This window comes from Chelonia mydas, chromosome 7 (assembly GCF_015237465.2).
Source record: "Chelonia mydas isolate rCheMyd1 chromosome 7, rCheMyd1.pri.v2, whole genome shotgun sequence".
In the NCBI taxonomy this organism is placed as follows: domain Eukaryota; kingdom Metazoa; phylum Chordata; order Testudines; family Cheloniidae; genus Chelonia; species Chelonia mydas.
This window is the reverse complement of record NC_057853.1, coordinates 16,651,192-16,677,762: the sequence shown is the minus strand read 5'-3', so window position 1 is coordinate 16,677,762 and position 26,571 is coordinate 16,651,192. Positions and strand designations below refer to the sequence as shown.

At 39.7% G+C, this 26,571-nt stretch overlaps 1 protein-coding gene across 5 annotated transcripts in view; it reads right to left on the bottom strand.

The window, feature by feature from the left end:
* GRM7 (glutamate metabotropic receptor 7) overlaps positions 1-26,571 on the bottom strand; it is a 573,787-nt gene that overhangs the window by 108,214 nt on the left and 439,002 nt on the right. For 4 of the 5 annotated variants that reach the window (XM_043551538.1, XM_007061278.4, XM_043551537.1 and 1 more), the window contains exon 8: positions 13,055-13,990. The exons of the other annotated variant lie outside the window; for it this stretch is intronic. In XM_043551538.1, coding sequence (XP_043407473.1) covers positions 13,055-13,990 — 936 coding nt within the window. The remainder of the gene's footprint in view (positions 1-13,054; positions 13,991-26,571) is intronic. 5 annotated transcript variants of the gene reach the window in all.

Genomic DNA, 26,571 nt, shown 5'->3' with positions numbered 1-26,571 from the left:
TAAAAGTATACCCCAAATAAAAAATACAGTAAGAGGACCAAAGTTTCTTAAACCAACTAAGAGGTCATAGGATAAAATAGAAGGTACTTTCGTAGATCAGTAACTGGTTAAAAGATAGGAAGCAAAAGCTAGGAATAAGTGGCTAGTTTTCACAATGGAGAGAGGTAAATAGCTGGGTCCCCCAAAGATCTGTACTGCAAGTAGTGCTGTTCAACATTTTCATAAATGATCTTGAAAAGGGGGGTGGAACAGTGAGGTGGCAAAATCTGCAGAATATGCAAATTTATTCAAGATAGGCAAGGCCAAAGCTGACTGTGAAACATTGCAAGGTATCTCACGAAGCTGGGGGACTCAGCAACAAAATGGCAGATGAATTTCTGTGTTGATAAGTGGAAAATAATACACACTGGAAAAAATAATCCCAAGTATACATACAAAATGATGGGGTCTGGAGTAGCTGTTGCCACTCAAGAAAGAGATTTTGGAGTTATCACGGATAATTCTCTGAAAACATCCATACAATGTGCAGAGGTAGTCAAAAAAAAAAAAAAGAAGAAGAAGAAAGCAGCTAACAGAATATTAGGAATCATTATGACAGGGATAGGTAATAAAACAGAAAATATCATAATGCCACTATATAAATCCATGGTATGCTCACACTTTGAATACTGTGTGCAGTCCTGTTCCTCCATCTATAAAAAAGATACCTTAGAATTGGAAAAGGTACAGACAATGGCAACAAAAATGATTAGGGGCATGGAACAGCTTCCATATGAGGTGAGAATAAAAAGACTGGAACTTTTCAGCTTGGAAAAGAGACAGCTAAGGGGGAATATGATAGAGATCTATAAAATCATTAATGGTAGAAAGTAAACTAAGGAATTGTCTTTTACCCCTTCATGTAACACAAGAACTAGGGGTCAGCTGATTAAATTAATGTGCAGCAAGTTTAAAACAAACATGAGGAAGTACTTCTTCACACAACACACACTCAACCTGTGGAATTCATTGCTATGGGATATTGTGAAGGCCAAAAGTATAACTGGTTCAAAAAAGAATTAGATTTGTCATGGAAGATAGATCTATGGATATTAGCCAATATGGTCAGGAACGTAACCCCATGCTCCTGGAGGGCCCAAAACCTCCAGCTGCCAGAAATTGGGATGGGATGTTAGCGGATGGATCATTAGAAATTACCAAGTTCTGTTCATTCCCTCTGAAGCATCTAGCATTGGCCGCTGTCAGAAGACAGGATACTGGGCTAGATTGACTTCACTCTCTGCACTTAAGACTACACATGAAAAGACTTGGGATCAGTGACTGCGGTGAATGCAGTAAATTCAACACCCTTACTATATTTTATATGGGATGAAACAGGGTTTGACCCATCAAGGGCACAAGTTTTCCGAAACCCCATCACAGGCAACTAAACAAGGCAGACTAGGATCCAACCATGGTCTTTAGTATATGCACACAACTCTTCTGTGACCAGAGAAAAATAAATTAAACTCTGCACTCAACCAATAAATCTCATAGTGGACTATTTCTTTCCCTAGGAAAGCTGCCTCGAGTATGTCCTACATTGCCCTTAGAGAAAATGATTTAATATTTTTCTAAAAAATCCCTACTCCAGTATATCTGCCACCTCACCTTTCACTGAGAGTCCCAGACCCCTTGGGACTTCTTCCAGCCTTCCCTATGATGAGGGGTCATGCTCATCTAGTCAGGGGACAAATATACCACCATGTCACAACAAACAAACCTTGAATTCCAAAACTGAATATTAAATGCTGCCTGAAAACTCAATCCACAGAGAAGAGAAAACAGTGGTAGTAGCAACAACAACCCACTACTCCTTTTGGAATCCTCCAGCCTGTCATCTACCTTTCTATCCAGGTACTGACTTGTCCCCCATCAGTAAAATACTGGAGCAGCTCCCAATAATTTAAAAATAGTAATAATTTACATCTGTTTACGTGAGTGTACCTGTGTGTTAGTGCTGATGAAAAACTACTTTGGAGAAATGGATTTTGCATTTAGCTCTGAATACAGAGAGATCAGTTGTCACTGTCGCTTGCAGGAGTGAGTTCCATGGTCTTGTGAAAGTTCTGCTTTCTGAACACATTGTAGAGTAGTTAGATTCCCCTCACCAAAGGAAGTATGGACAATCGCAGGTAGCGCAGGGGTTTTCTTCTCTCATGTACCATTCAGGAAGGGTTGGGGTAAGAGACTCAATTGGTGGCTCTCACTGTTTTCACCACCTGTATTTCTTCTAGGTGTATGAATGGGCCATTTTCTTGGAATAAAAGCATTATGTTTCTGATCCTTCTCTTGGCTTGTTATTTTCATAGCCTATGTGCAATACATTGACAATTCCTTACCATGGGTGGTGCTGTGTCCTAGGGTGGAATGAAGAGGAGTCACTCTTCCACAAAACAACTTTGGGCCAGAGAGGTTCTATGAGGCATGACTTCGCTCTACAGCAGCGGAAAAGTAGGGTCTCCCTCCCCCCCAACCCCACCTCTTTTACAACAGTGATATAGATTTGTAAAAATGCTCGGCTTCTGAGTCTGCCTGTATCAGGCAGCATTTTCCACCACTGTTACTCAAATTTGCTCTTTTATCGCTTTTTCTATCACAGGACATCTGTGAATCAGGGGTATTGGTGTGAGCATGGACAGCTGCGGTGGTGCTAACAGCAGTCAGCAAATAGCTGAGGCACAGGGGTGGCTCTGGAGCTGCATGTGGCTCTTCAGAGGTTAATATGCGGCTCCTTACCTAGGCATGGATTCCGGGGCTGGAGCTATAGATGCTAACTTTCCACTGTGCCGGGGGGTGCTCACTGCTCAACCCGCTGCTCTGCCCCAAGCCCTGCCCCCACTCTATCCCTTCCCCAAAGGCCCCTGCCCCTTCCCCTGAGCCTGCCATGCCCTCGCTCCTCCCCCCCATAGCTCCTGCGCACGTGAAACAGCTGATTGCAGGAGGATGGGGGAGTAGCTGCTGATTGGCGGGGGCTGCCAGTAGGCGGGAGGTGCTGCGGGCTGGGGAGCGGATGAGGGGCTGGTGACGTATTACTTTGGCTCTTTGGCAATGTACATTGGTAAATTCTGGCTCCTTCTCAGGCTCAGGTGGACCACCCCTGCTGTAGCACTTCACTAATTCTCCTCTGAGAATTGGTTGGGAAAAGTATGTTATATATAATTTTAAAATGTGATGATCCTCTCTGCTGACTCACACTCTGTTGTAGGGGTTCTTAGAACCAGCTGCTTAAAGGGCATAGGACATCTATAGGTGGATGTAGGTATAATTACTGGTTTAGGGGATGAACCCACTGCCAATACATCAGTGAGATGGAAACTTGCCCTTTGAAAAATCAATGACCCAGAATTTGAAACTCCTATTCAGTTCTGCGGTGCTTACATAATAAATAACGTAGATGTAAACATAATCTTATTCACAGCAAGGTAAAGCTACTGCAGCCAGTCATGGGGTATATCCCTTTTGTGCTACTCCTGACTTAACACTCCTTAGCAACCGCCCACTGTGCTGAAAGAAAAATTATAGGCAGAAAGCAATAAAATAAATAATAATTTTAAGAGCAGTTGCCACGCTATTACTGTGGTGCTATATAATTAAGGATTTTGAGTGGGTCTAAGCACATTTTAAATCTTTGAAACTTTTCTATAGATGTTTAATGGTATACTGTATACACATTTTTACATTAATGAGGCTATTCTGATAAAATCTATGAAATCACAATCCTTTTAATCAGTCCTCTTTTTTAATCTAAAATATTTAACGTATTATTCGTTTTCATCATTTGTGGGTTTTAAAGAATGTTTATTTTTTTCTTTATTAAAAGACAATGTTCTCATTAAAAATAGCCCATTCTTTTCTTGAAGGAGCACCAGTTCTACGTTGAAGGTCCTTAATTGAAATTCTTAATAGATTTTTAGCAAAGATGGCAAAAACCTTTTTCCTTGAACCTTTTTTTTAAAACGTGGCTTCTCTTAGACCAAATACAAGTGTCAGCTCATTAAATTCCATGACGATCTCTGAAAGACATTGTCTTGAAGCTGACTAAAATTAAAAGCTACTGTGCCTGACCATGCAGACCACTAACAGCTAGCTGAAAACAGAGTTCTGCAAAGACTAACCAATAGAACAACGATGGAGGACACGTGATGTGCCATAATTTTATACTGCTATTGCCATCAAAACTAGTCTTTATTTGCATCACCAATTTTAGGGGATTTCAATTATTTTTTGGTAAATTGTCCCATTGTTTAATATTTGTCATTTTAAAAATGGTTTAAAATTTACTTTCTTTTTAAGTGAAAGCTGAGATTCTCCTTTATATTTCTGTGTGCCCCAAATCACGGGAAGTCTGCAGTCACAGGCTGCATGAGCTACAGACGCTAGTTCTCTCGCTCACACAGTGATACACGCAGCAACAAATGTTTGACTCTGACAGACATCCCCAAAGGTATAGTCGCTATAGCAACTGCCATATCAAGCATTCCTCAGTGAGAAATATAAGCTTGTTCAACCTGGTTAATCAATATTTATATTGCAAAGAACTAGAGAGTATCTCTCTTTTACGAACTGTACAATATATAAAGTGCTACTGCCATGTAATGTGGCATTGTTTAATCTGAATAAGAATCCAGTTGGTGTGTGCCTGTGAATTATTGTATTTATGTTACATTTTATACAATAAGTACAAATGTGTGCGGCCAAATGTAACGGGCATCCTGATTATTCTATCGATTTGAATGGAATAGCCATCCTCAAAAATGTCAGCAGAGGAGTAAGCAGGAGGGTTCCACAATAAATGGGATTAAGGGTTTCACATTTTGCGCTGGTGGTCATACAAAGAAATGGAAAGGAAAAAGTGACAGAGATTTATGTAACTTGGACACAAAAGCAAATTCTTGGCTATGGACAAAGAATACAAGCTGCTGATTGTCCCTGCCCATCTGAATTCATGGCTAAACTGTACCCAAAGAAGGGGATCATATTGGGAGCGAAACCATCATTACTTATTTAGAGTAATAGTTACAACCTTCTTATTCTACAAACATCTCCACAGTAGCTTAAAAATATCCCATAAGGATAACAGAGCTAGGTGCATGGAGACAATTTTGTATCAGTTTTAAGGAAGTGATGAAACAGAGCAACTACCAGTCAGCACAGCAGGGGTTAAAGACAGCCCCTGGGTCCAGCTAGCTCCACCCTGTTATACCTGCAGCCAATGCCAGGCCTGGAGGGAGGAAAAAAGGAGAGATGGTGGGTCTCAGTCTCACCAACTGATGGCTGCCCTCCTGAAGGAACTTGGGACCGTGACCAGGCCCATCTCAAGACCCACAAGGGGACCCTACAGGAAGCAGGCCACCCAACTAAGTGGACTAGAGGGCCATGCCCCAAACTGAACAGACACTGGTAGGAAGTAGCCCTTTAGACTCCCTGCTGGGAGGGCTGCCTCTGTTCAGGGGTTGACAAACACCAAGCCTTGCGCTGGGATCTGGTGGAGAGGGTGGACTTGGGTCCTCCTACCTTCAAGATTGAGGCCTGCCACCAAGCCGGGGGCTGGAGGCCATGCCTTCTAACCACTAGGCAGTCTAGCCATCCAGAATGACCAATCACAGTATGACTTCAATATTAGCAATTACTAAAAATAAAGAGTAATCACAGACATCTGGTGATAAAATTCTCAATACAACATATCTAAACAGAATGACGACAGATCCCTATGTAGTACTTCAGTCACCTGATTTGAGGAAGTAAGATCTTAGGGGCATATTCTACATCAGTGGTGGACAACCTGGAGCCCGTGGGACACATGTGGTAATCTGCTGGTGGGCTGCGAGACAGTTTGTTTACATTGACCATCCACAGGCACAGCCACCCGCAGCTCCCAGTGGCCACGGTTCACTGTTGCTGGCCAATGGGAGCTGCAGGAAGTGGCGCAGGCTGGCTGGGAACAGGGATTACGCTGGGAACAGGGATTACGCTGAGGGGCCGCAGGTTGCCCACCACTGTTCTCCATGCACAATTCCATTTGGCATATAGTTCCAGGCTATAATATGACCTTTAAACTTGGGGAAACCAGAATTTCTTGTAACATAACATTTATAGATAAGGCTTGTTTCCAAATTGCATTTCTTTTTAGAAATGTTAAGAGGGTGGTCACAGGAAGACATATTTCTGTACATATGAAGAAGTTGTGCAGTTATTCTGAAGTCTATGCAAGCATTCTGAAGAAAATGCTGAACGTTCTAGTGTAATAATGCAAAGGAGCATTATATTTCAGACAAACCAAGCGGATCCTGGTTTGTCTGCTACAGAACATAGATTGATATTCAGGATTGCCATTAAGCAATCTAATTTTTCATTATTACATTCTAGATATTCAGGGAATTTAATTTAAGTAACAGAAAGTAGATGATCGTTTCTTCCTCTACAGTTAGCCAATATTAATTTGTGATTTCACAATGCCTTCATTACGTACGCTTAACATTCGCAGCGGAAGGGAAAAAAGGGCTGGTGCTAGGCAGAGCTGCATGCAATTTTTAAAGAAATTCTGCCCGAGTGATCTACTTTTATGCCCAACACGATGCAGAAATGTGACTCAAGTCAGCAATACTATTCTACCATCGTTCTCTGAGTTCAAAACAACATACGTCTGGGACATTTTCCAGAAACTTAAATTACATATGGGGTATACTGACCCTTTAAGGTTAAAGAGGAAAGTCTACAAGGCGTTTGGTACTGCGATCAAGGGGTTTTGCCACAAACAAAGGCCCACTGAACAAAGGAGGTAGCTGCTGGGAAAGAGGACCTAGTCCTGAGGTAGGAGGTTTTAATTGTTTGTTTTAACTTTGCTACCAGATCTCAGACTCAGGAAGGCCTGGGTTCTCTGGAGGAAGAAACACACACACAGAGGTGCCATATTGTTTGTTTAAAAGAAATCTGGTTTCATCTGGTTTGCCATAATTGCCAATAATTGGGCAGTCTGACACTCCTAGTTCTATAGTCTTACTTGATAGAAAGCCTACTGAAGTCCATGCATGTCTTTCCAATAACTCGCATGAGCTTTGGATGAGGCCTAATTTTCCCCCAACCATTCATTACCAATATCTTGTTGGGACTAAGCCTTCGCTGAGTCTGTCTCTGCCAGCTCCTGGGAAGACATCATCTCATCTGGGTTTCCAGATCAAAGAACATACTGGTTGTGTTTTTGTGTTTAATTTACTGTCTAGGATTTGTGCTGCGTTAGTCTGGGAATCAATGCAGGAGAATCATTTCTGTAAATATTATTATATCTCTATGTGAACTGAAGGTGTATTTAAACTAAATATTCTATCTGGATTTGATACGTACATTTTTTATCTGTCTGCTTTGTCCTTTATATTACCAAAATTGGAAAACAAATAAGATTAAGTGGAAAAACAGAAATGTAGATAAATAAATGTTTCTAAGATGAAGAATTTTGGAAGTTTCTCCTTCCTATGCAAACTGTCTCCAAGAGCTATCAACTCTGATACAGACAAAGTAATCAATTAAGCAACTTTAACAAATACAAAAGTGAAAAAAAAATCTGAAAGACCGACATACCACAATTAGTTAATTATACACTAATTTTTCAGTTCAGATACCTATCTTTGTTTTATTTTTCTTCACCTTTACCATAAATGCATTGCCTCTGAGAAACTTTTCAGTTGTAAGTCTAAAGTAAAATTTATATTAGGGTACATTAATAATAAAGAAAGTAACATACTATTATAGAATCATATAATATACATTTCCAAACTATGTTTGAATAATTGCATCATATGACATGATGTCTCTCTGTATGATTATATCTGTGAATAGAAAATAATCAAAAGAAAGCGGACAATGAATAAATGTAACAAGGTCTCTCAAATTCAATCTGGACTATATCTTTTAAGGTTTGTTTAAACATCAGTGCACTGCTACATGTACATGATCTTCTATCTAAAATGATAAGTAAATCTATTCCAATAATGCTAAAGGATTGAAATCTCTGATATGTATAAATAGTGACATAAATTTTGGGTAATAGAAGGCTCCATTGATACTAACTGAGGATCTGGCCCAATAATTCCTATACTAGATCATACCAGCGGTCATCTAATTCAGTGTCCTGTCTCAAGTAGCACTGGATAATTTAAAGAAAAGCATAAAATCTTCATCTGAAAATATCATACAATTTGAGGTGCTGGGAATTTCTGACTCCAAACAATATGTTTACATCCAAGAATATGAGGATACTTACATCTGATACTGTACCATTTATCTTATGCATATGAAATCTTAATTAAGTCATCCTGAATTTAAAATTGCTTTCTCCACTACCTGACACACAAATGTAGACTTTCCAGTCACATTATAAGAGAGAAAATATCATTCAAAGTTAAAATTGATTAGTAAATAAACAGCAAAGTGTCAGGGAATAATTGCATTTGATGTTCTGTACAGCAGTCACCTACAAATCAAGTTTTTCAGAGGAATACATTATTATAGAAACGACTTGTATTACTTCTCTCCTTATCTTTTTACTTTTGTAGTTTAAAGTTTTGGCTCAATTTGGCTTATTGATTTAGTTGTACTTTACTTGACCTTACAGATCAGTCTGTGTTCTTTTCAAGTGCCATTTGTACTGCCTCTAACATAAACCTATAACTTCTATAATTAGCTTAGAACTGATAAGTCCCACACATCCACTGAGAATTTAAAATAGTTTTGTTGTCAAAACCAATTATACCAGGAGAGTTAAAACTAATGTTTCTTTTGTACAGCCTCTCTCCAAAGGTACACGTTAACAAGCTGTGCTACACCATCATGCTTAGTTGGGCAGCAGATGATGTATGAACATTGTCAATTATCTTGAACCCTAAAAATCCACAAGCACTTCAGGTAAGGACAGCTTTGATCATTAGAAGCTGCTTAAAGTTCAACAACAAGTGACACATTATTCTCAGAAGGAACTAGCCAGTGCCACGTTTAGGGACATTGTACGAAATATATCTTCAAAAAAAGGATGTTTTTCTACTAAGATGATGTATGAATGGATACTGGTTTCATTGAGAGAGTTACTCTAATTCCACCCAAATCAACAAGAGATTAGCATATACTGTAATAGATAAAATATAATATAAATCAATTATGTTTATAAATTATATGTAAAGAAGTCAGTATGTGGATACCTCAGTCAAGAACTAAACAGCCTCAAAAACCTGTTGAGCCTGTTAAATATAAGCATATACCAGCTTCACCAAAAACATAACAAGCCCCATAACAAATCAAACTATAATAATTCACAAAACACATGTAGCAGATCAGATATTAAATAGCAAGCAAAAAAAATGGTCAACTGTGTAAATGGCAGTCTGAACGACATGTAAATTAACCAAGTTAATGTAATAGCTCACATACCAGGGATGGTCTCCAGATAGGTTTTTAAATAAAATTTTCAGTACAGCCTCCTCCCTCTCTGGCCTTCCTTAAACCCCACACTTCCCCCTTCCAGTCTGTTAAAACACAGCTCTTGAGATCATCTTTCTCAGTCATTGTTTTACTACAGCATTACTTATGATACAATTTTTCTCTGCTTTAGTGGCATATCTTTGTCAGAAAGAGAGCAGATCACACACTCCCAATTGATGATATGTTTGTGCTTGTTAGTAAAAGAATAAGCCCACACAATGAAAGTCACAACACTACACAGAACATCACTTCCCGGTAAGAATAAAATGTTGCAGGGAATTTTGTCCTGACCCAACTCCTTTTATTAAAGTTAAGAGAACTGCATGGCTGATCTTCCACACAGTATGTTCAAGACAGGAAATCATTAGTGTTCATATGAAGACCTGTTTCAGACAAATAGCTACCAGACTGATTTCTGCACAGATCGCGGATTTTGTAAGTAAAGAAAAAAGTTTGGTGGCAAGTCTTGTTTCTGTGCCTCTAACAGCCCAGTATTCATGAATATCTGTAGAAGCTGGGCAGAACAAGAACAAAGAGCCATTGGATACAATCTGTTGAGATAACAGGCAAACTGTAATATTCTGGTTTTGTGATCATATTGCCCTCTAGGCTCAGATAGAGGATAAGGGGCCAACTACTGGATAGCTAGGAAGATCTCCTTTAGCTCAAGAAGTAGACGCCTATTGTTTTACTAGCACCATCTTCTCTCTTAGAAGTAAGATTAAGCTAATAAATGTCTGTTGTCTGCAGTGTATGGATTCAAAGAATGACGTGTTTTTAGCTTTGCAATTCTCATTAGCTTTAAACCCCATGACTTCAAACTTTTGACAATACTATTTGAGATCAGCTAGTTTTTATATCAGTTTGCTTAAGTCTTTTCAACCAACAGTTTAAACAACACATTTAGCCATCCCTTCACATGTCAACTATAGACTCCGTTCATCACAGCTCAGACAATATTTGAGCATTGCTATTCTGAACATTGCAATTGCTGATTAAGAACAAAGTTATGAACGATAAAGAAATGGACCCAACATTGTTTAAAATTGTTTGTAGTACTTACTTCTTGTTTCTCCTACAAATGCCTCACTGGTGGAAACTGCACCAGGGATACACTAAAAATGTGCATCCCCTTCCTGCTGAGATAACATCCCCTTTCTCAGCTAGCACTACTCCCCTTTGTGCTATGATGGCTGTCATGGGGTCCATTGCAGAGGGGAGACAGTGGTCAAGCTGAGCTGTTGCAATCTTCCCACTGAAGACTTTTGCTGCTGGGGACTCTGCATCCTATTAGTGTAACCCAACTCTGAGACTAGCCTTAAATTGCAAATCTTAGTAAGACAAAAAACTTCTGAATTCTAAAGAATCATTTTTTTGTTGTTACCTTGCCAGTGAAAACTTCAAGTAACTGAAGTATCAGCCTGCCAAACTTAATGTCCATACTGACGCCCACACAAAAATGTATTGTGTTATTGATATTTTTAGCCATACTTTAACAGATCATGTGACTTTCTGTATCAGATTTTAGTGATGCAAATTTTTCGTTGTAGCACGTTGTACTGCAGGTGTAAAATAAATCATTTTAATGGGGACCTGAACTACCCACTTGCCCACTCACCTAAGAGGAGAAGACATTTTGCCTGTACGAGTAGGCTGAGCTGGGTCAGAGTCTGTGATTCTGGGGTCTATGGGGAGGAAAGGAGCAGAATGGACCAAGTCCCAGTTCTCCTTTAATGGAAGGGGAAGTTGGGAGTAGAGCAGCCTAGACACTGTTAGCTCTTTATGAGGCAAGGAGAAAAGCAGTTGTATCTGCTACTTTTTTTTTAAGAAGATGGGACAGAGAAGACAGAGCAAAGCAGTCCTTGAGCCACTTTTCACAGATATTGGGAGGCAGTGAGGATAAAACTGGCCTCTGTGCTGCTGCTCCTTTAAGAGGATGGAGGGGGAGTGCGAAGCAGAGGACTCAGGAGGACAAGAAGAAGTGGGAGGCTGGGATTCTACAAATGCAATAGGAAGGCATCCAGCAGGAGAAATTTTGCAAAGCTCACACTATAGAAACCCCTTTTCATACTCACAAATGGATGCAGTTATGCAATACATTTCCAAAGCTGCAATCACATTCCTAACCACAATTAAAGTAATCTAAAACTCAAAACTTCACTTAGTCCTGCTCATTGTAGTGGTGAACAAAAGTTTTCTGGCTTTTTCACAGTGCTCATGGATGAGGAAAACACAGCTTAAGGAATTTAATAAGGGGAAATAGATAACCTGAAGACACAGCTAATGACTGAATTTGAAAGGACTCCCTGTACACACATAATTTTGGAAAATATATCATTTTTGGACATGCTGTCTCTGTATCGATCAACACCTCCCTTCTTGCTGTGCATTGCTCTGCTGTGTAAATAAAATGGGAAGAGAAGAATTCATTTTTGTTTGTTGGTTTGATTAGGGAAAAAGAAAGCACTTACGCCTAGATTCTCAAAGATGTTTAGGTGCCTAACTCCCGTTGATTTCAATAAGAGTTAGGTGCCTAAATACCTTTGCAGATCTGGGCTTTCATGTTTGGGTTGAAGAGTTACAGCAACAATTGCAAACACTAGGCCAAACTCTCAGGTGGAGCAAATTAGTGTAGGCCCACTGATTTCAACAGAGCTATGCCAGTTTCCACAGTCTGTTTAATTCATAAATTGCACCTTAGAATTGATTACTGAGAGTAGCATAGTTCGAGGTTGTCCAACTTGCTCTTGTTTGCAAAAGTATCTTTATTTTTAATGTAATGGTACCTTTTCCTCAGCTGACTTGTTTCCTATCTTTGTGTGGGAGAAAACATGTAGTGGACTGGAGCACAAGTCAATTGCTTGTAGGTTTTAGAACAACAACAAAAGGAGATTGGGTTTTATCTAAAGCCTAGTGAAGTCAACAGGAGTCTTTTAATTCAGTTTAATGGGCTTTGGATCAAGCACACGGATTAGATCCCAGGTTTTGATGCCTATTCTGCAGAACTTAAATGTGTCAGATTCAGTCCTGGGTATTAGCTCCACTAATTTTAATGGAATTGGCTTATGCCAGGACTGTATGTTGCTCTGGATGATTTAGAATTGTATTCTTTGTGAAGCAGAAGACTCAGCAGGACAACTGTTCACTCTCCTTAGTGCTGAACTCCAGAAGTGCAAACATGTACAATAATTGCCATGTTTATTTTTTGTTCACAGATGCTAAGTTTCTCTCTCATACTCAAAATAACTTACTTAAGAGCCATCATTTCAGGTAGCATGACAGCTACCCCCATTCACCATACTGGAAAGGTACAGCTGAAACAGACACAACAATGAAACTAATAGTTCAACTGATTCCTATTGCTCATCTGCCAATTTATCAAATGAATGGCCCACCAAGTAATTGGAAGAAAAGTAAGGTTATATTCTGCTACATGTAACAGTAATTTATTTTATATAGCTAGCTCTTTTTTGGTCTATTCGGACCATAATTTATAGCTGCAATGACTCCTGATATATCAGTCTAACAGTTCATTTTCACCTACCTTTTCAGCTGACTGTGCAGTACCAAAAAATATTGGAATGAAGGCAAGCCATACTATACAGGTAGTGTACATAGTGAATCCAATGGGTTTAGCTTCATTAAAATTCTCTGGGACACCCCGAGTCTTGATGGCATACACAGTACATGTAACCATTAGGAGAATGCTATACCCCAAGGAGCAAATGATTTGTAGATCCGTAATGTCACATTTGAGAACTCCTCTGGCTTGGTCAGGGTCCATAGTCTTCTGCTCATCATAATCTATGATGATGTTGGGTGGGTCAACTGCAAACCAAATGAAAACCCCTAGAAGCTGAATTGATATTAAACTTGAAGTAATCGCCAGCTGTGATGTTGGGCTTATAAGCCGAGGTGCTGTCACTGACTTTTTGCCCTGTTCAAATATGCGGTAGATGCGGTTTGTTTTAGTTAAAAGGGCTGCATAACTGATGCACATCCCCAAGCCCAAGAAGATACGTCGGAAGGAGCACACTGCAACATCTGGTTTGGCAATCATCAGGAAAGTAATTATATAACAAAGAAATATTCCAGTCAACAGGACATAGCTGAGTTCCCTTCCAGAAGCCCGGACGATGGGAGTGTCATTATATCTAATGAAGGTCGCCATTACAAAAATGGTGGCAATAATTCCAAGCATAGCCAAGAAGACTGGTATGACGGCCCATGGAGAGTGCCATTCCAATTTCACAATGGGTATAGGGCGGCATCCAGTGCGGTTCTCATTAGGTCGCTCATTATATGAGCAGAGCAAACATGTCACCTCATCAGCTTGGTATTGGTACCCATCACAGAGCTCACAGTGCCAACAGCATGGCATCCCTTTAACCATCTTCTTCCTTTCACCTGGTTTACAAGGCAGACTGCAGACAGAGGATGGGATCTCACGTATTCCTTTACCCCATTGCATGTCTTCAATCTGTGAAATGAGAAATGTGAAATACAAAGAGGGGGGTTATTTGTATGTTAGTGTCAGGTATTGCTAGGGAATTGAACTGAGTTGTTACTTAGCCAAAAAAATCAAGCAAGCAATAAAAACACAGATGGCTTCATGTGTTTTAGTGGGAATTGCAGGTGTCAGCATTTTCACATAAAATTCTGCCTGCATGATTGCAATTACTACTGTAATTTACTATTTTTATTATTAGCGGTCTGATTACAACATACAACATGTGGGGGAAAATGAGAGATATTATAGAGAGATATTAGGAGCACAGCACCTTCAGAAGGTATAGGAAGCCATTGTTATGAAAATTAATAGGAACATGTAATGGTTTAATGGAATGCAGCAATACCATATAACAACGATATGACATGCATCTACAACTTGGGGCTTGATTTCGTTTCTTACTAAAGTTAGAACACCAGATGCATCCACTTCATGGGAAATTCTGGCAACAATGACAACATTTTGAATATGATGGAAAACATGTACTTCATAAGGAAAAAGTGAGAGTGGAAATGTGGCACTCTCTTCAATTCTATCAACCCCGTAAGAACCAGAGTTTGAAAGAGTCCATGAGAAACATTTATCAGTGATAAAAGAATGGATAATAGCTAACTAACAGTTCATTTAAGAGACACATTTTCTTCTATTTATGTGAGGCATCATGCATGCTTCTGGGCACTAAAATCATTAAAAAAAATCTTCTTAAATGAATGGAAATTCCCATTTGATTTCCTTACTCGCACTCTCTAGCCTTGCACTCTACCATGTCTCTGGGCTGGTGAACAAAGGTTTCAAGTACTAGACAAGATGCAAACTGTAAACATCTTCAAAATATGCCAAAGCAGAACCAGAAATGACCACTTTATAGGTCCTAACAGACCTAATGTGAATTTATTGGACCACATTCTGATCTTAGTGCCACAAAGGACCACGAGTTCTACCACGGACCACGAGATGGGAGCGGGCTCTGAGTTACTAAAGAGAATTCTTTCCAAAGTGTCTGGCTGAGGGATCTTGCCTACATGCATAGGATCTAACTGATCACCAGATTTGGGGTCAAAAAGGAATTTCCCCCTGGGTTAGATTCGCAGAGACTTTGGGTTGCTGTTTTTTTTTTTTTTTTTTTTGCCTTCCTCTGCAGCATGAGGGAGGGTCACTTGCAGGTTTAAACTAGTGTAAATTGTCGATTATCTATAACTTTAAGTCTTTAAATCATGATTTAAGGACTTCAATAACTCAGCCAGACACGAGGTTAGGGGTCTATTACAGGAATGGGTAAGTGAGGTTCTGTGGCCTGCAATGTGCAGGAGGTCAGACTAGATGATCATGACGGTCCCTTCTGACCTTAAAGACAATGAGTTAGCTTTCTGTGACTATTAATATATATAGGAAAGCAACGGTTTGCAAGTCTTAAATGAAGGATTAGGTCATACTTGACTGATTTAATTCAAAATTGGTCCTGGCTCAACTTCATTTCATATATTTAAAAAAATAAAAAAAATCACACGCTGCTCCAAATGTTTAATCTTCTTGCTATGCTACCAAGGGACACTGCTGAGAATGTTAGAAAAATAATCCCACAATAATAGATATTCCAAAGGTCTGGCACTGTATTAGAAACTTCATTAACCTTCAATATACACAATTTATACACAACTCTGCTGAGTTAAAGGTGCATAATTTATAGAAGCCAAAAGGATATTGACTCCAGTAGTTTAAATGAATAAATATAATTATTTAATTATAATGATAAAGACAATGTGGTCTCACTGAAAAGCTGGGCACCAGGTGCCAGGAACTACAGAGTTATAATCCCAATTCTGCTACTGATTCATCAGATCAACCAAGGCAAGTCACTTACACTCCTTGGGCCAAATAGCCAGGTGATGTAAGTGGTGGTGTAAATTACATAAATTGTAGTAAAGCAGTGAGTGTCTAAGTTACACGCTGAGAGGTCAGAATGAATTGTTGCAGAAGGAAAAGGAAGCAAGAGGGAAATATAAGTGCTGGAACAATTTGTATTGTGGGGGTGCTGAGAGCCATTCAACCAAACTGTAAACCCTGTATATGACAGAAACCGCTTCAAGCCAGGAGGTTTGGTAGCACCCCCCGCATCCCTAGTTCCAGCACCTATGATAAGAAGTTGAAATGGGATAGGATTTTTAACTCTACAAATCACATAAAAGACAAGACCCCTTAAAAAAAAGACCCTAAAAGAGCAATGAAAAACATAGAATCATAGAATCTTAGGGTTGGAAGAGACCTCAGGAGGTCATCTAGTCCAATCCCCTGCTTAAAGCAGGACCAACACTAACTAAATCACCCAGCCAAGGCTTTGTCAAGCTGGGCCTTAAAAACCTCCAAGGATGGAGATTCTACCACCTCCCTACGTAACCCATTCCAGTGCTTCACCGCCCTCCTAGTGAAATAGTGTTTCCTAATATCCAACCTAGACCTCTCTCACTGCAAATTGAGACCATTACTCCTTGTTCTGTCATCTGGCACCACTGAGAACAGCTGAGATCCATCCTCTTTGGAATCCCGCTGCAGGTAGTTGAAGGCTGCTATCAAATCCCCCCTCACTCTTCTCTTCTGCAGACTAAATAACCCCAGTTCCCTCAGCCTCTCCTTGTAAGTCATGTGCCCGAACCCCCTAATCATTTCTGTTGCCCTCTGCTGGACTTTCTTCAATTTGTCCACATCCCTTCTGTAGTGCGGGGGACAAAAACTGGACTCAATACTCCATGTGTGGCCTCACCAGTGCCTAATAGAGGGGAATAATCACTTCCCTCGATCTGCTGGCAATGCTCCTACTAATACAGCCCAATATGCCGTTGGCCTTCTTGGCAATGAGGGCACACTGCTGACTCATTTCCAGCTTATCATCCACTGTAATCCCCAGGTCCTTCTCTGCAGAACTGCCGCTCAGCCAGTTGGTCCCCAGCCTGTAGCAGTGCATGGGATTCTTCTTTCCTAAATGCAGGACTCTGCACTTGTCCTTGTTGAACCTCATCAGATTTCTTTTCGTCCAGTCCTCCAACATGATAAAAAATAGAGGAGATGTTGTCTGTCTTAAGCTTCACATAGTTATACACCCGTTTGGTTGTATTATAACCCTTTCATAGGTAGGCAGACTGAGAAGGAGAGATCTTAAACTAACTTATTTAAGGTTGCACAACAAGAAAGTAGTGCGACCGAATTTACGCATTCTGATTCCCATCTTCCCCATTCTAACTACCATACAGAGTTTCATAGATCTCATATTTCTATTCTAACCTAATCTGCAGTAGTTGAGGGATTTGTACTAATTTTCTGTGTGCTAAAATATCAAGGAACCATACAACTGAATCCTTAATACATTATCATACTTTTCTTCTATTATAAGCTTATAATGGGTGAATTTCCATATTCTCAAAAGTATTCAATAGCATGGCCTGATATTTGGGACAGCCTAAAGGTATCTCATTTTGTGCATATACTATGTGCAAAGAGAGATAAACAGATGATCAGGCAAAACTATGGAAAGTCCTTTATTTGTTGACTGGGTAGCTCGATATCATTGGCCTCAAAGATTTGTTAGTGTTCTTTTGCTTCTGGCTAAAAAATTAATAATGAAAATCTGCCTCTCAAATAAGCCACCTGACATAGAAGGCTGTCATAGTGAGATTACAGATCTGATTGTAGCTAGAGACACTTTCCCCACAAAGAAAAGACCATATCTGAGATATGTTTGTCTTTAAAATAACTTATTGGTTTATAACTTCTTAAAGAAATCCAAACAACAACAAAACATTTGTTTATATACTACATATTGTCTATACTTTAGGTCTTATTTCTAAGGTTATCAGCTTGTTTTCCAAGAGATGGTAAATTATGTTGAGGTTTATTATTATTATTATTTATTCTCTCAACTGCCTTGAATCTAATTTTGGTTTTGAAATCCTCCATCTGAAAGAGAGTTCTGCTACCACAGTAATTTCCATTTGTCAAATCATATTTGATTACTGCTTGCACTTGCGTTATTTACAAAACTGGTAGCTCTTTTTATGCCACACTTAGAATATTTTTTATTAATTGCAGATAGGATCCTACCCAGGTAAGATGCAATATTTTCAAAATAGTTCACCTAAAAACATGTGCTTCTGAGGCTTTTTTTAAAGAGGTGAACTGAAATGCTATTTAAATAATCAAATTGGTTGAGAACCTAAACAGTACTCAAGGATCCTCATAATTTACAAATGGACAGTCTTTTTTAAAAAAAAAACAAAATATTTTTTAAATCTGTTCTTCCTTCACGTAGCTGACATAACCAAAACTCAAGGTTTTGCTTCTCTTCTTTCAGTTAACGACACTGCTAAAGTCAAAAGCAGCTTAAGCAATGCAAGGGGGTTAGATGTTAGAGAGAGCTTCTCAGCTGTTACTGGAGAAATACAAAAACTGTGTCTTGGCCAGAGAAAAAGCTTTTCATTTCACTGTTACAAAGAAATGTCATTATTTCTTTTATTTGCCCGTCCCTTGGGGCCCCTCATTCAGGCCAAACACCCATCAAAGTCAAGGGGAGTTTTGCTTGCGTAAGGCCTGCAGGGCTAGATTGTTTCTTTATATGTTTCGAAGGGGTGGAAGCTTCCACTGCATTTTTAACTGTTGAGTATTATTTCTTTCAGGCCCCACTCTGCTGCTGATGGCAAGCTAATTGATCGGAAAGACACATCTGCAATTAGAGTTGAAACAAACAAACAAGATATGTTGGAGAAGAGTCAACATGGCTTCTGTGAAGGGAAATCATGCCTCACCAATGTATTAGAATTCTCTGAGGGGGTCAACAAGCACACGGACAAGGGTGATCTAGTTGATATAGTGTACCTGGACTTTTAGAAAGCCTTTGACAAGGTCCCTCACCAAAGATTCTTAAGTAAACTAAGCAGTCATGGGATAAGAGGGAAGGTCCTTTTGTGGATCAATAACTGGTTAAAAGATAGGAAACAAAGGGTAGGAATAAATAGTTCAATAAACTGTTCAATATTTTCATAAATGTTCTGGAAAAGGAGCTAAACAGTGAGGTGGCAAAATTTGCCGACAAATTACTAAAGATAGTTAAGTTCAAAGCTGATTGTGAAGAGTTACAAAGGGGTCTCACAAAACTGGGTAACTGAGCAGATAAAACTCAATATTGATAAATGCAAAGTAAGACACTTTAGAAAACATAATCGCAACTATACATAAAAAATGATGGGCTTTAAATTAAGTGTTACCACTCAAAGAACTTTGAGGGTAATTCTCTGAAAACATCTGCTCAATGTGCAGTGGCAGTCAAAAAGCTAACAGAATGTCAGGAACCACTAGGAAAGAGATAGATACTAACAGAAAATATCATAATGCCACTATATAAATGTATGGTATGCTCACACCTTGAATAATGCATGCAGTTCTGGTCGCCATATCTCAAAAAAAGATATTAGAATTGGGAAAAGTACAGGCAAGGACAACAAAAATTATTAGGGGTATGGAACAGATTCCATATGAGGAGAGGTTAAGAAGATTGGGCCTTAGAAAAGATACAACTAAGGCAGGATATGATAGAGGCTGATACAATCATGAATGGTGTAGAGAAAGTGAATATTTACTCCTTCACATAACACAAGAACCAGGGGTCACCCAATTAAATTAATAGGCAGAAGGTTTAAAACAAACAAAAGGAATGCTTCTTCACACAATGCCCAGTCAACCAGTGGAACTTGTTGTCAGGAGATGTTGTGAAGGCCAAAAGCATAAGTACTTCACACAACACACATTCAACCTAAGGAACACATTGTCATGTGGTGTTGTGAAGGCCACAAGTATAACTGGGATCAAAAAAAGAATTAGATAAGTTCATGGAGGACAGGTTCATCAATGGGTTGTTATCCAAGAAGGTCAGGATGCAACCCCATGCTCTGGGTGTCCCTAAACCTCTGACTGCCAAAAGCTGGGACTGGACAACGGGGGATGGATCACTCAATTTCCCTGTTCTGTGCATTCCCTCCAAAGCTTTTGGCACTAGCCACTGTTGGAAGAAAGGATACTGGGCTAGACAGACCATTGGTTTGACCCAGTGTGGCCATTCTCATGTAGTGATACAATCTGGAAGAAAACAAAGCGTCAGATTGTCCAATGACAAGTACAAACTGAACCCACTTCATCCAGCAGCCTATTTCTCAAATGGGCCAACTCCCAACATAGTAAAGTATTTTGTGAGGGGAACAACTACAAAGTGAGTGTGTATGTTAACAGCACCCTGCCATTTCCTCCAATGTGAGTGCCTGAAAGTATCTTTCTTAATCATATCCATACCAAAGAGGTTTACAATTTGTGGAGGCAATGTGGCCTAGACAACAGAGTAGCAGACTTGGACTCAGGGGATTGGAATTCTCATCCTGGATCTGTCACTGGCCTGTTGGGTGATTTTCAGCACATCATTTCTCCTCTGAGTGTTGCGAAACTCTGGCTATCTAACACAAAAGCTTATGCCATGCTTAAACCACTATTCTTTAGCAAAGCAGTGGTTCTTGTGTAGATGCTTGTGATGGTGTGTATGTTTTAAAAGAGACAGGGTGTCTACACTTGTAGCACAAAGATGGAGCTGAATCCACTGTATCAGAGGTTCATTGTTTATAATTCAGAAGCATTTCTCTGACATCCCTACCTTGATTCAGATACTTAAAATGGGGAGACAATTGTTCTGTTGAACTCAGAAGGGCACCAGATGTTACTATAGCACTTTGTTCTAGAAACACCTGGTACAAGTTCTTTAGCACTTGTTATTGTTGCTTTACATCACCTCTTGGTCTTATTTCAACAGCTCATCTGGCAGGAAAAAAAAAAGAGACAATCCTTGATGGGGCAAAGCAATGTCACTGGTTCTACAAGGAACACAGAAACAATACCCGCTCCACACTGCTTCCCAGACGTGAACGCACAAACACATTCACACATGATTAACCAGGTAGCGAGCAGGACTGCACAGAGTAATACACAGGGGGCAGGGGAGGTACTTCCATGTGTTCATTTTTTTTAAATTAAGAATGTGGCATAGATCTATCCAGCTGACCGGTTCAGTATAAAGAGGACTCTGCTTCAGTAAGATTGTCTCTTTCTTGAAACACATTTATCATTCAAATTGTGGGAGGAATTTACATCTTTCCTTGCTAATAAAAATAGTCCTATTCAAGACAGTTTTCCTCCTACCAGAAAGAAAAGGAGCAAAGAAAAAAATCTTTTATCTTGGCTGGATTTGGCTGGCTTCCATCCTTTGATGAAGAGCATGCTTGAGGGAAACAAATGCTACCCATCTGCATGTAGAAACTTTTCATGTCATGGTTTGTGTAGGCCATTGGGAAGGGCACTACAATGAAATAACATCACCTCCTTCCTATTCACTCAGCTGAAATGTGTGAATGTTTGGATTCTGTTCCAGATATAGACCTAGATTTCCAGAAATGCATGCCTATTTTCTGTGAATAATTACTATGATGCATGCAAATTTTAATTGCATGCACATGTTTGCAGGTGCTACTGCATTCACACCGGTCTGAAAAGCTGAAATCACAGGCTCTTGATTACGATTTGAAATTCATCTATCCCTTCAGTCCTGAACCTTCCTTTTAATGTAGAAGTGATTGAGAAAGAGGCTATTCCAAAGGCATCTGAAGAGAGCCTGGTAGTTTGTTTTCTGGCCCTATAAGGCACAGATATGGTGTTGGTGTGTTTGATGGATGACCTCAGAGTGATAATCCATTACTTACATACCAATAATGTAAGATTTCCCCATTGGTTTGGCCACTGTTTGTCAGAAAGTAATACTGATCTGACTGTGAGGACTGGATTGTTCTAAGTCATTATTCTGGGATAAGTACTATTTAGTACCTTTTATCTGCACCAGTTCCACTTTTTCCACACACACCTCTCATGTGGGTTGGTTTTATTTCCATTGTTTTACTGTGTATGCAAAGTTAGGTGAAATGGAGTATGATGCCGAGTGTTGATAGCCATTATCTTTATTACCACAGTAACAAAGACTTAAAGGCAATGTTATTGCAAAGTGATTTCCAAACATTATCTGTTAAAAAAAAAAAACATCACCAGGATGGACTGGCAGGGTATTCACCCATGTCCTTTTGCAACATGCCCTCTGACACAGTTGCCATGGACTCTTTTTCCATTCCTTTTCTCCCTTTCTTTTCATGTCCTGTTTATTCTGGTCCCTTTGTGGCCCTGTTTACATGTTTCTGCTAACTCTTGTCTCCCTTCCATTTGGTTACACTATTTCCCCCTTCCCTTGCTGCTCCCTCACTCACCAGAAGGATACATGCGGCTTGTGGCTGGGAGCATCCTTTGGTGACACTCGAAGTGTTATGGGAGCAGAGAAAAGAAACTCGGGCTGACGGGCTGCTTCCTGAGCCTTCAGCCCTGTATGTCCTAGCTACTCCTTGCCCCCAAATTACTGTAAGGTAAGAGAAGGTCTACACTTATGATGGGGGTGTAGAGTACAGACAGTGCATGCCAAGCTAGCATGCTTATAAACAGCAGTATAGATAGTAAGGTACTGCTTAGGTGACCAGAGTAGAGTGCCCTGCATGTCTTAGCCCTAGGGTATATATCCTACACTGCTCTCTACACACCCAAGCACTGCATATTTGTATTAGCATCCATATTTGCAGTAGGGTCCCAGCTGCCGACCCACTGCTGGAGTCTTTCCTTGCTGCAGTGAAAGACTCCAGTAGTGGGGGAAGGTTCTGGCAGGGGGAGGTAGAAGGGAAAAGCTCTGGCAGCTCCCCCCTCCCAGAGCCTTTCCCTGCCCTGTGTAGCTACACACCACAGTGAGCATGGACACAGCCTGCCTTTCACTGAAGTAGCTACATGTACCCTACAAAGGGTTACAAATGTGGACAAGTGTAAACAAGGTCTAAGAGGCTGTACACAGGGCTTTATCTAAAGAACCTCTGGACACTTCAAATGAAGCAGCACTCCTGCTTACCAGTACTTCTTGCAGGAAATACATTATATCTGTACTAGTTGCTAGTTCATTTTCTGGGTGCAATTCAAGATCTGATTTTAATAAATAAGGATGCAAATTGGTTTGGGCCCTAGCTACTTGAAAGATTGCCTTTGCTCGTGTGGGACCACAGCAGTTGTGACCAGCAAAGGTGATCAAGCTAGCACTCATATAGCTTTTGCTGAGAGGCCAAAACTGAATCACAGAGAGATTAAATGGCTTGCCCAATGTCACACAGAAAACCTGTGACCAGGCTGGGATATGAACTCTGCTCCTGAGTCCAAGTGCAAGGCCTTAACCACAAAACCATACTTCCTCATGAATTATTTCCCCTACAGCACAGAAAAATCCATTTTGGTTCTGGGTTCTCTATAATTCATAATCCCATTCTCCTTAAACTTCTGCCCATCCCCTATTTCAGAAAGGCTCAAAGTTCAGAATTATTTCATCAATTTCCAATATGTATTCTAATTATGCTCACTGTGGACAAGACATTGTCCTAATTCTCCATTGTAATGAATAAAACAACTGTTACTATACGTTTATAATATAAACATTACTTTTTTCCCTTCAACATGAACATTTGTATTATGAGACACTTGTACCAAACAAAATTATTTCACACAACGTTTAACATCAAAATCAGTTCAGAAATAATTACATTAGTGTTAATTAATATACTCTGCTAGAAAAAATAACCGCTTTCCATCTTCTGGCTTTAACAACAACTATGCCATGATTTTTATGGACATATTGGAAAACAATTGTTGAGGATCATTCTCAGCTTTATTACTACCTTAGAGATTGGTTGCAGATTCCAGTTACTAAGTCAGCAGTTTAAACAGTTTTTGTATATTCAGTCTTACAGATGATAATATTTGCATGACTTAGCTCCTAGGGCTTAGCCATTAATGTCTTCTAATTAATTTCTAAATCCTGGTCTTTAAAATGATAATGGTTTTAAGCTAAGCATACGTCAATAATACACAGTCAATATGTCCAATTGCAATATCTGAACTAAACTTTCTTTTATTAAATAGATCACAACAACAGAATAAACCAACCTACCAGGAAAAGATGCAAATCTGCACCACTAACATCCCAATGCATTGCAACGAAAAGGAGTTTTCTTTTTGTTGTTATTTTATTTTAATGTCACTGTCTGCATGGGATTAACTGAAAACAGTTAAAGAGGAACGGGAGTTTTACAGACTTAAATCTTGGAGATTTCTGATTGTGCCTAATCAATCACTTAGTTCTCAAGAAATCATAGAAGATTATCACTGAAAGTTTTAAGAATATGTAACTGCAGGTTAACTTTAAAAAGCCTTTTAAAGTCCCCCTCCCCCCTTTTTTTTTAAACAGTAGCAAGGAACAGACTATATTTGAAAATGTGCTGGTTGTAAAACAACTGTATTCATCCTTGCCTGGTTTCTGTGAGAAGACTGAAGAATGATTATATGAGATTCCAGTCCTGGAATCTGAACTGGATTGGCAGGGTGCTGCTCTTGTGCAGACACACTATGACTTCAATGGGATTCTCTGTGGGTGAAAGGACCTGCCTGTGTGGATCATGTTGAAGCATCAAGACCTTGATTATTTCCTACAATTTAAGAGCTTGATCTCCAAAGGTGTTCAGTGTTCCCATCTCCAACAGATTTTAAATTTTATTGTTCTTAATGGCTATCATGGGGTGGAGTGGATGTAGGTCAGGTTGCTCTTTGGTTTTGTGTGTGTAAATATATATGTATGTATGTTACACCTGGGAGACATTTTCAAAGTAACTAATAATGGCTACAGTAAGTACAGCAGTATGGAAATAAAGTTACTGATGAACTGATGTGCCCTAAAGTACAAGTTGTTCTCTCTTATTTTGTATCCCTTTAAAAAAAAATATATAATTTATATATATATATATATATTAAAAGCAGCTTTAAAATATTTAAGCTTCTTTTTAAAAATATAATACTCTTAGAAGATATTATAGCACCTGAGAGAGGACAGTCCCATATAACTATTCCTGCTAGTGTTTAGAATCAGTCTTTACATTAAAAGAACAAATAATTTCCACTTAGATCATGGATAGATCGATAGAGCTCTCCAGGTGGACTGCAGTACAGATAAAGTCCCAGTGAACAGCACGGTGACAAAACCAGACACTTAAGGTGGCAGGTTTTTCTTCAGTCATGAATATATTCAGTCATTCATTGCACTCTTATCCTTCCTGTTCTATTCCTGTGAATTGGCTGGTACTAGAGTTCACTTAAAGAGCAAAATGCTGGCAAATGTCAGAACTCTGACTGATGACGAGAACACAGCAGCCAGATAGCAGTGGACAATTGATATTACAGGTAAGCTAGGATTTTCACCTTTAAGGCCGTATTCTCCCTAGCCCCTCTTCCTGGGGGAACAAAGAGCCTTCTGCGCACTTTATGCACTCACACAAGGACCATGAATAATCATCATCCCTAAGCTCAGGGGAGCATGAGTATGGTTCACCCTTCGGGTGCACATAACCACAAAGGGAGAAGGGAGGAGGCAGGGTATGACTCAGTGACCAGTTTTTGACAACTGGCAGGGGGCACAGGGATACATAAGGGTTATAGGAATCCCCTGGGTCTGGTAGCTATATACTAGTCCACCAAAGAATGCCATGTAAGGTCTCTAGTGAAAGCTTGTATGTCACAGGTCATTTCAAGATGTATGTATGGAAAATGATGAGAGCATATATACGCTGAAAAGTACATTAACTAGGTCTGCAAGTTAAGGCAGATCAGCAAATGGTGATCCACATAGTCCTGCCAGACAGAGGGGAAGAGACATTTTTTCTCTCTGGCTATTATTGTGAATATTATGTATTGTACAGTTCACAAAGGACAGCCATTTATAGTCTGATCAAAATGCTATTCAATAATTTGCTGGAGATGCAAGAAAAAATAAAACAGCAGGGGTCACTCTATTTACAAGTAAAGAGTCCACTTTTGGAACTCTGGGTTGACGAGCAGATGAACCCAGTTATCCTTCACCTAAGAAGTAAACTGACCGAGGGTTTACTTCATAAAAGGATCCAAACCAGGCTTGGCTGAAAATGCTGGAAAGAACTTTGGGTGAGATAAACTGCTTTAGGCAGGAGGATAAATTGTTAGTTAGGTTTAGGCCATAGAAAGCATGTCAGTTGGTTTATACATAACCCTTTCTGTTTGCTAGCATATGAATCTCTTACTTTTTATTAAATAAACTATATGTGGTTTCTCCATAAACAAATCTAAGTACAGTGTTTTAGGCGGAGCCATATCCTAAGGCAAGCTAGTAAGCGGTGGTTTACTGTTCCTTTGGTAACAGCAGGCCTGGTAATTCTGCGAGTGTCCACTGGATAAGGGGCTGGATACCACAAGGGTATCCTCTGAGGACTCGGGGGGTTGGAATGTGCCTACTGGTAGTCTGCATGAGGGACAGCAGGGCCCACATGCACTGAGAGGGGAATGCTTGTGCTGCTCATAGCTGGGAGAGTCAGGGAGCT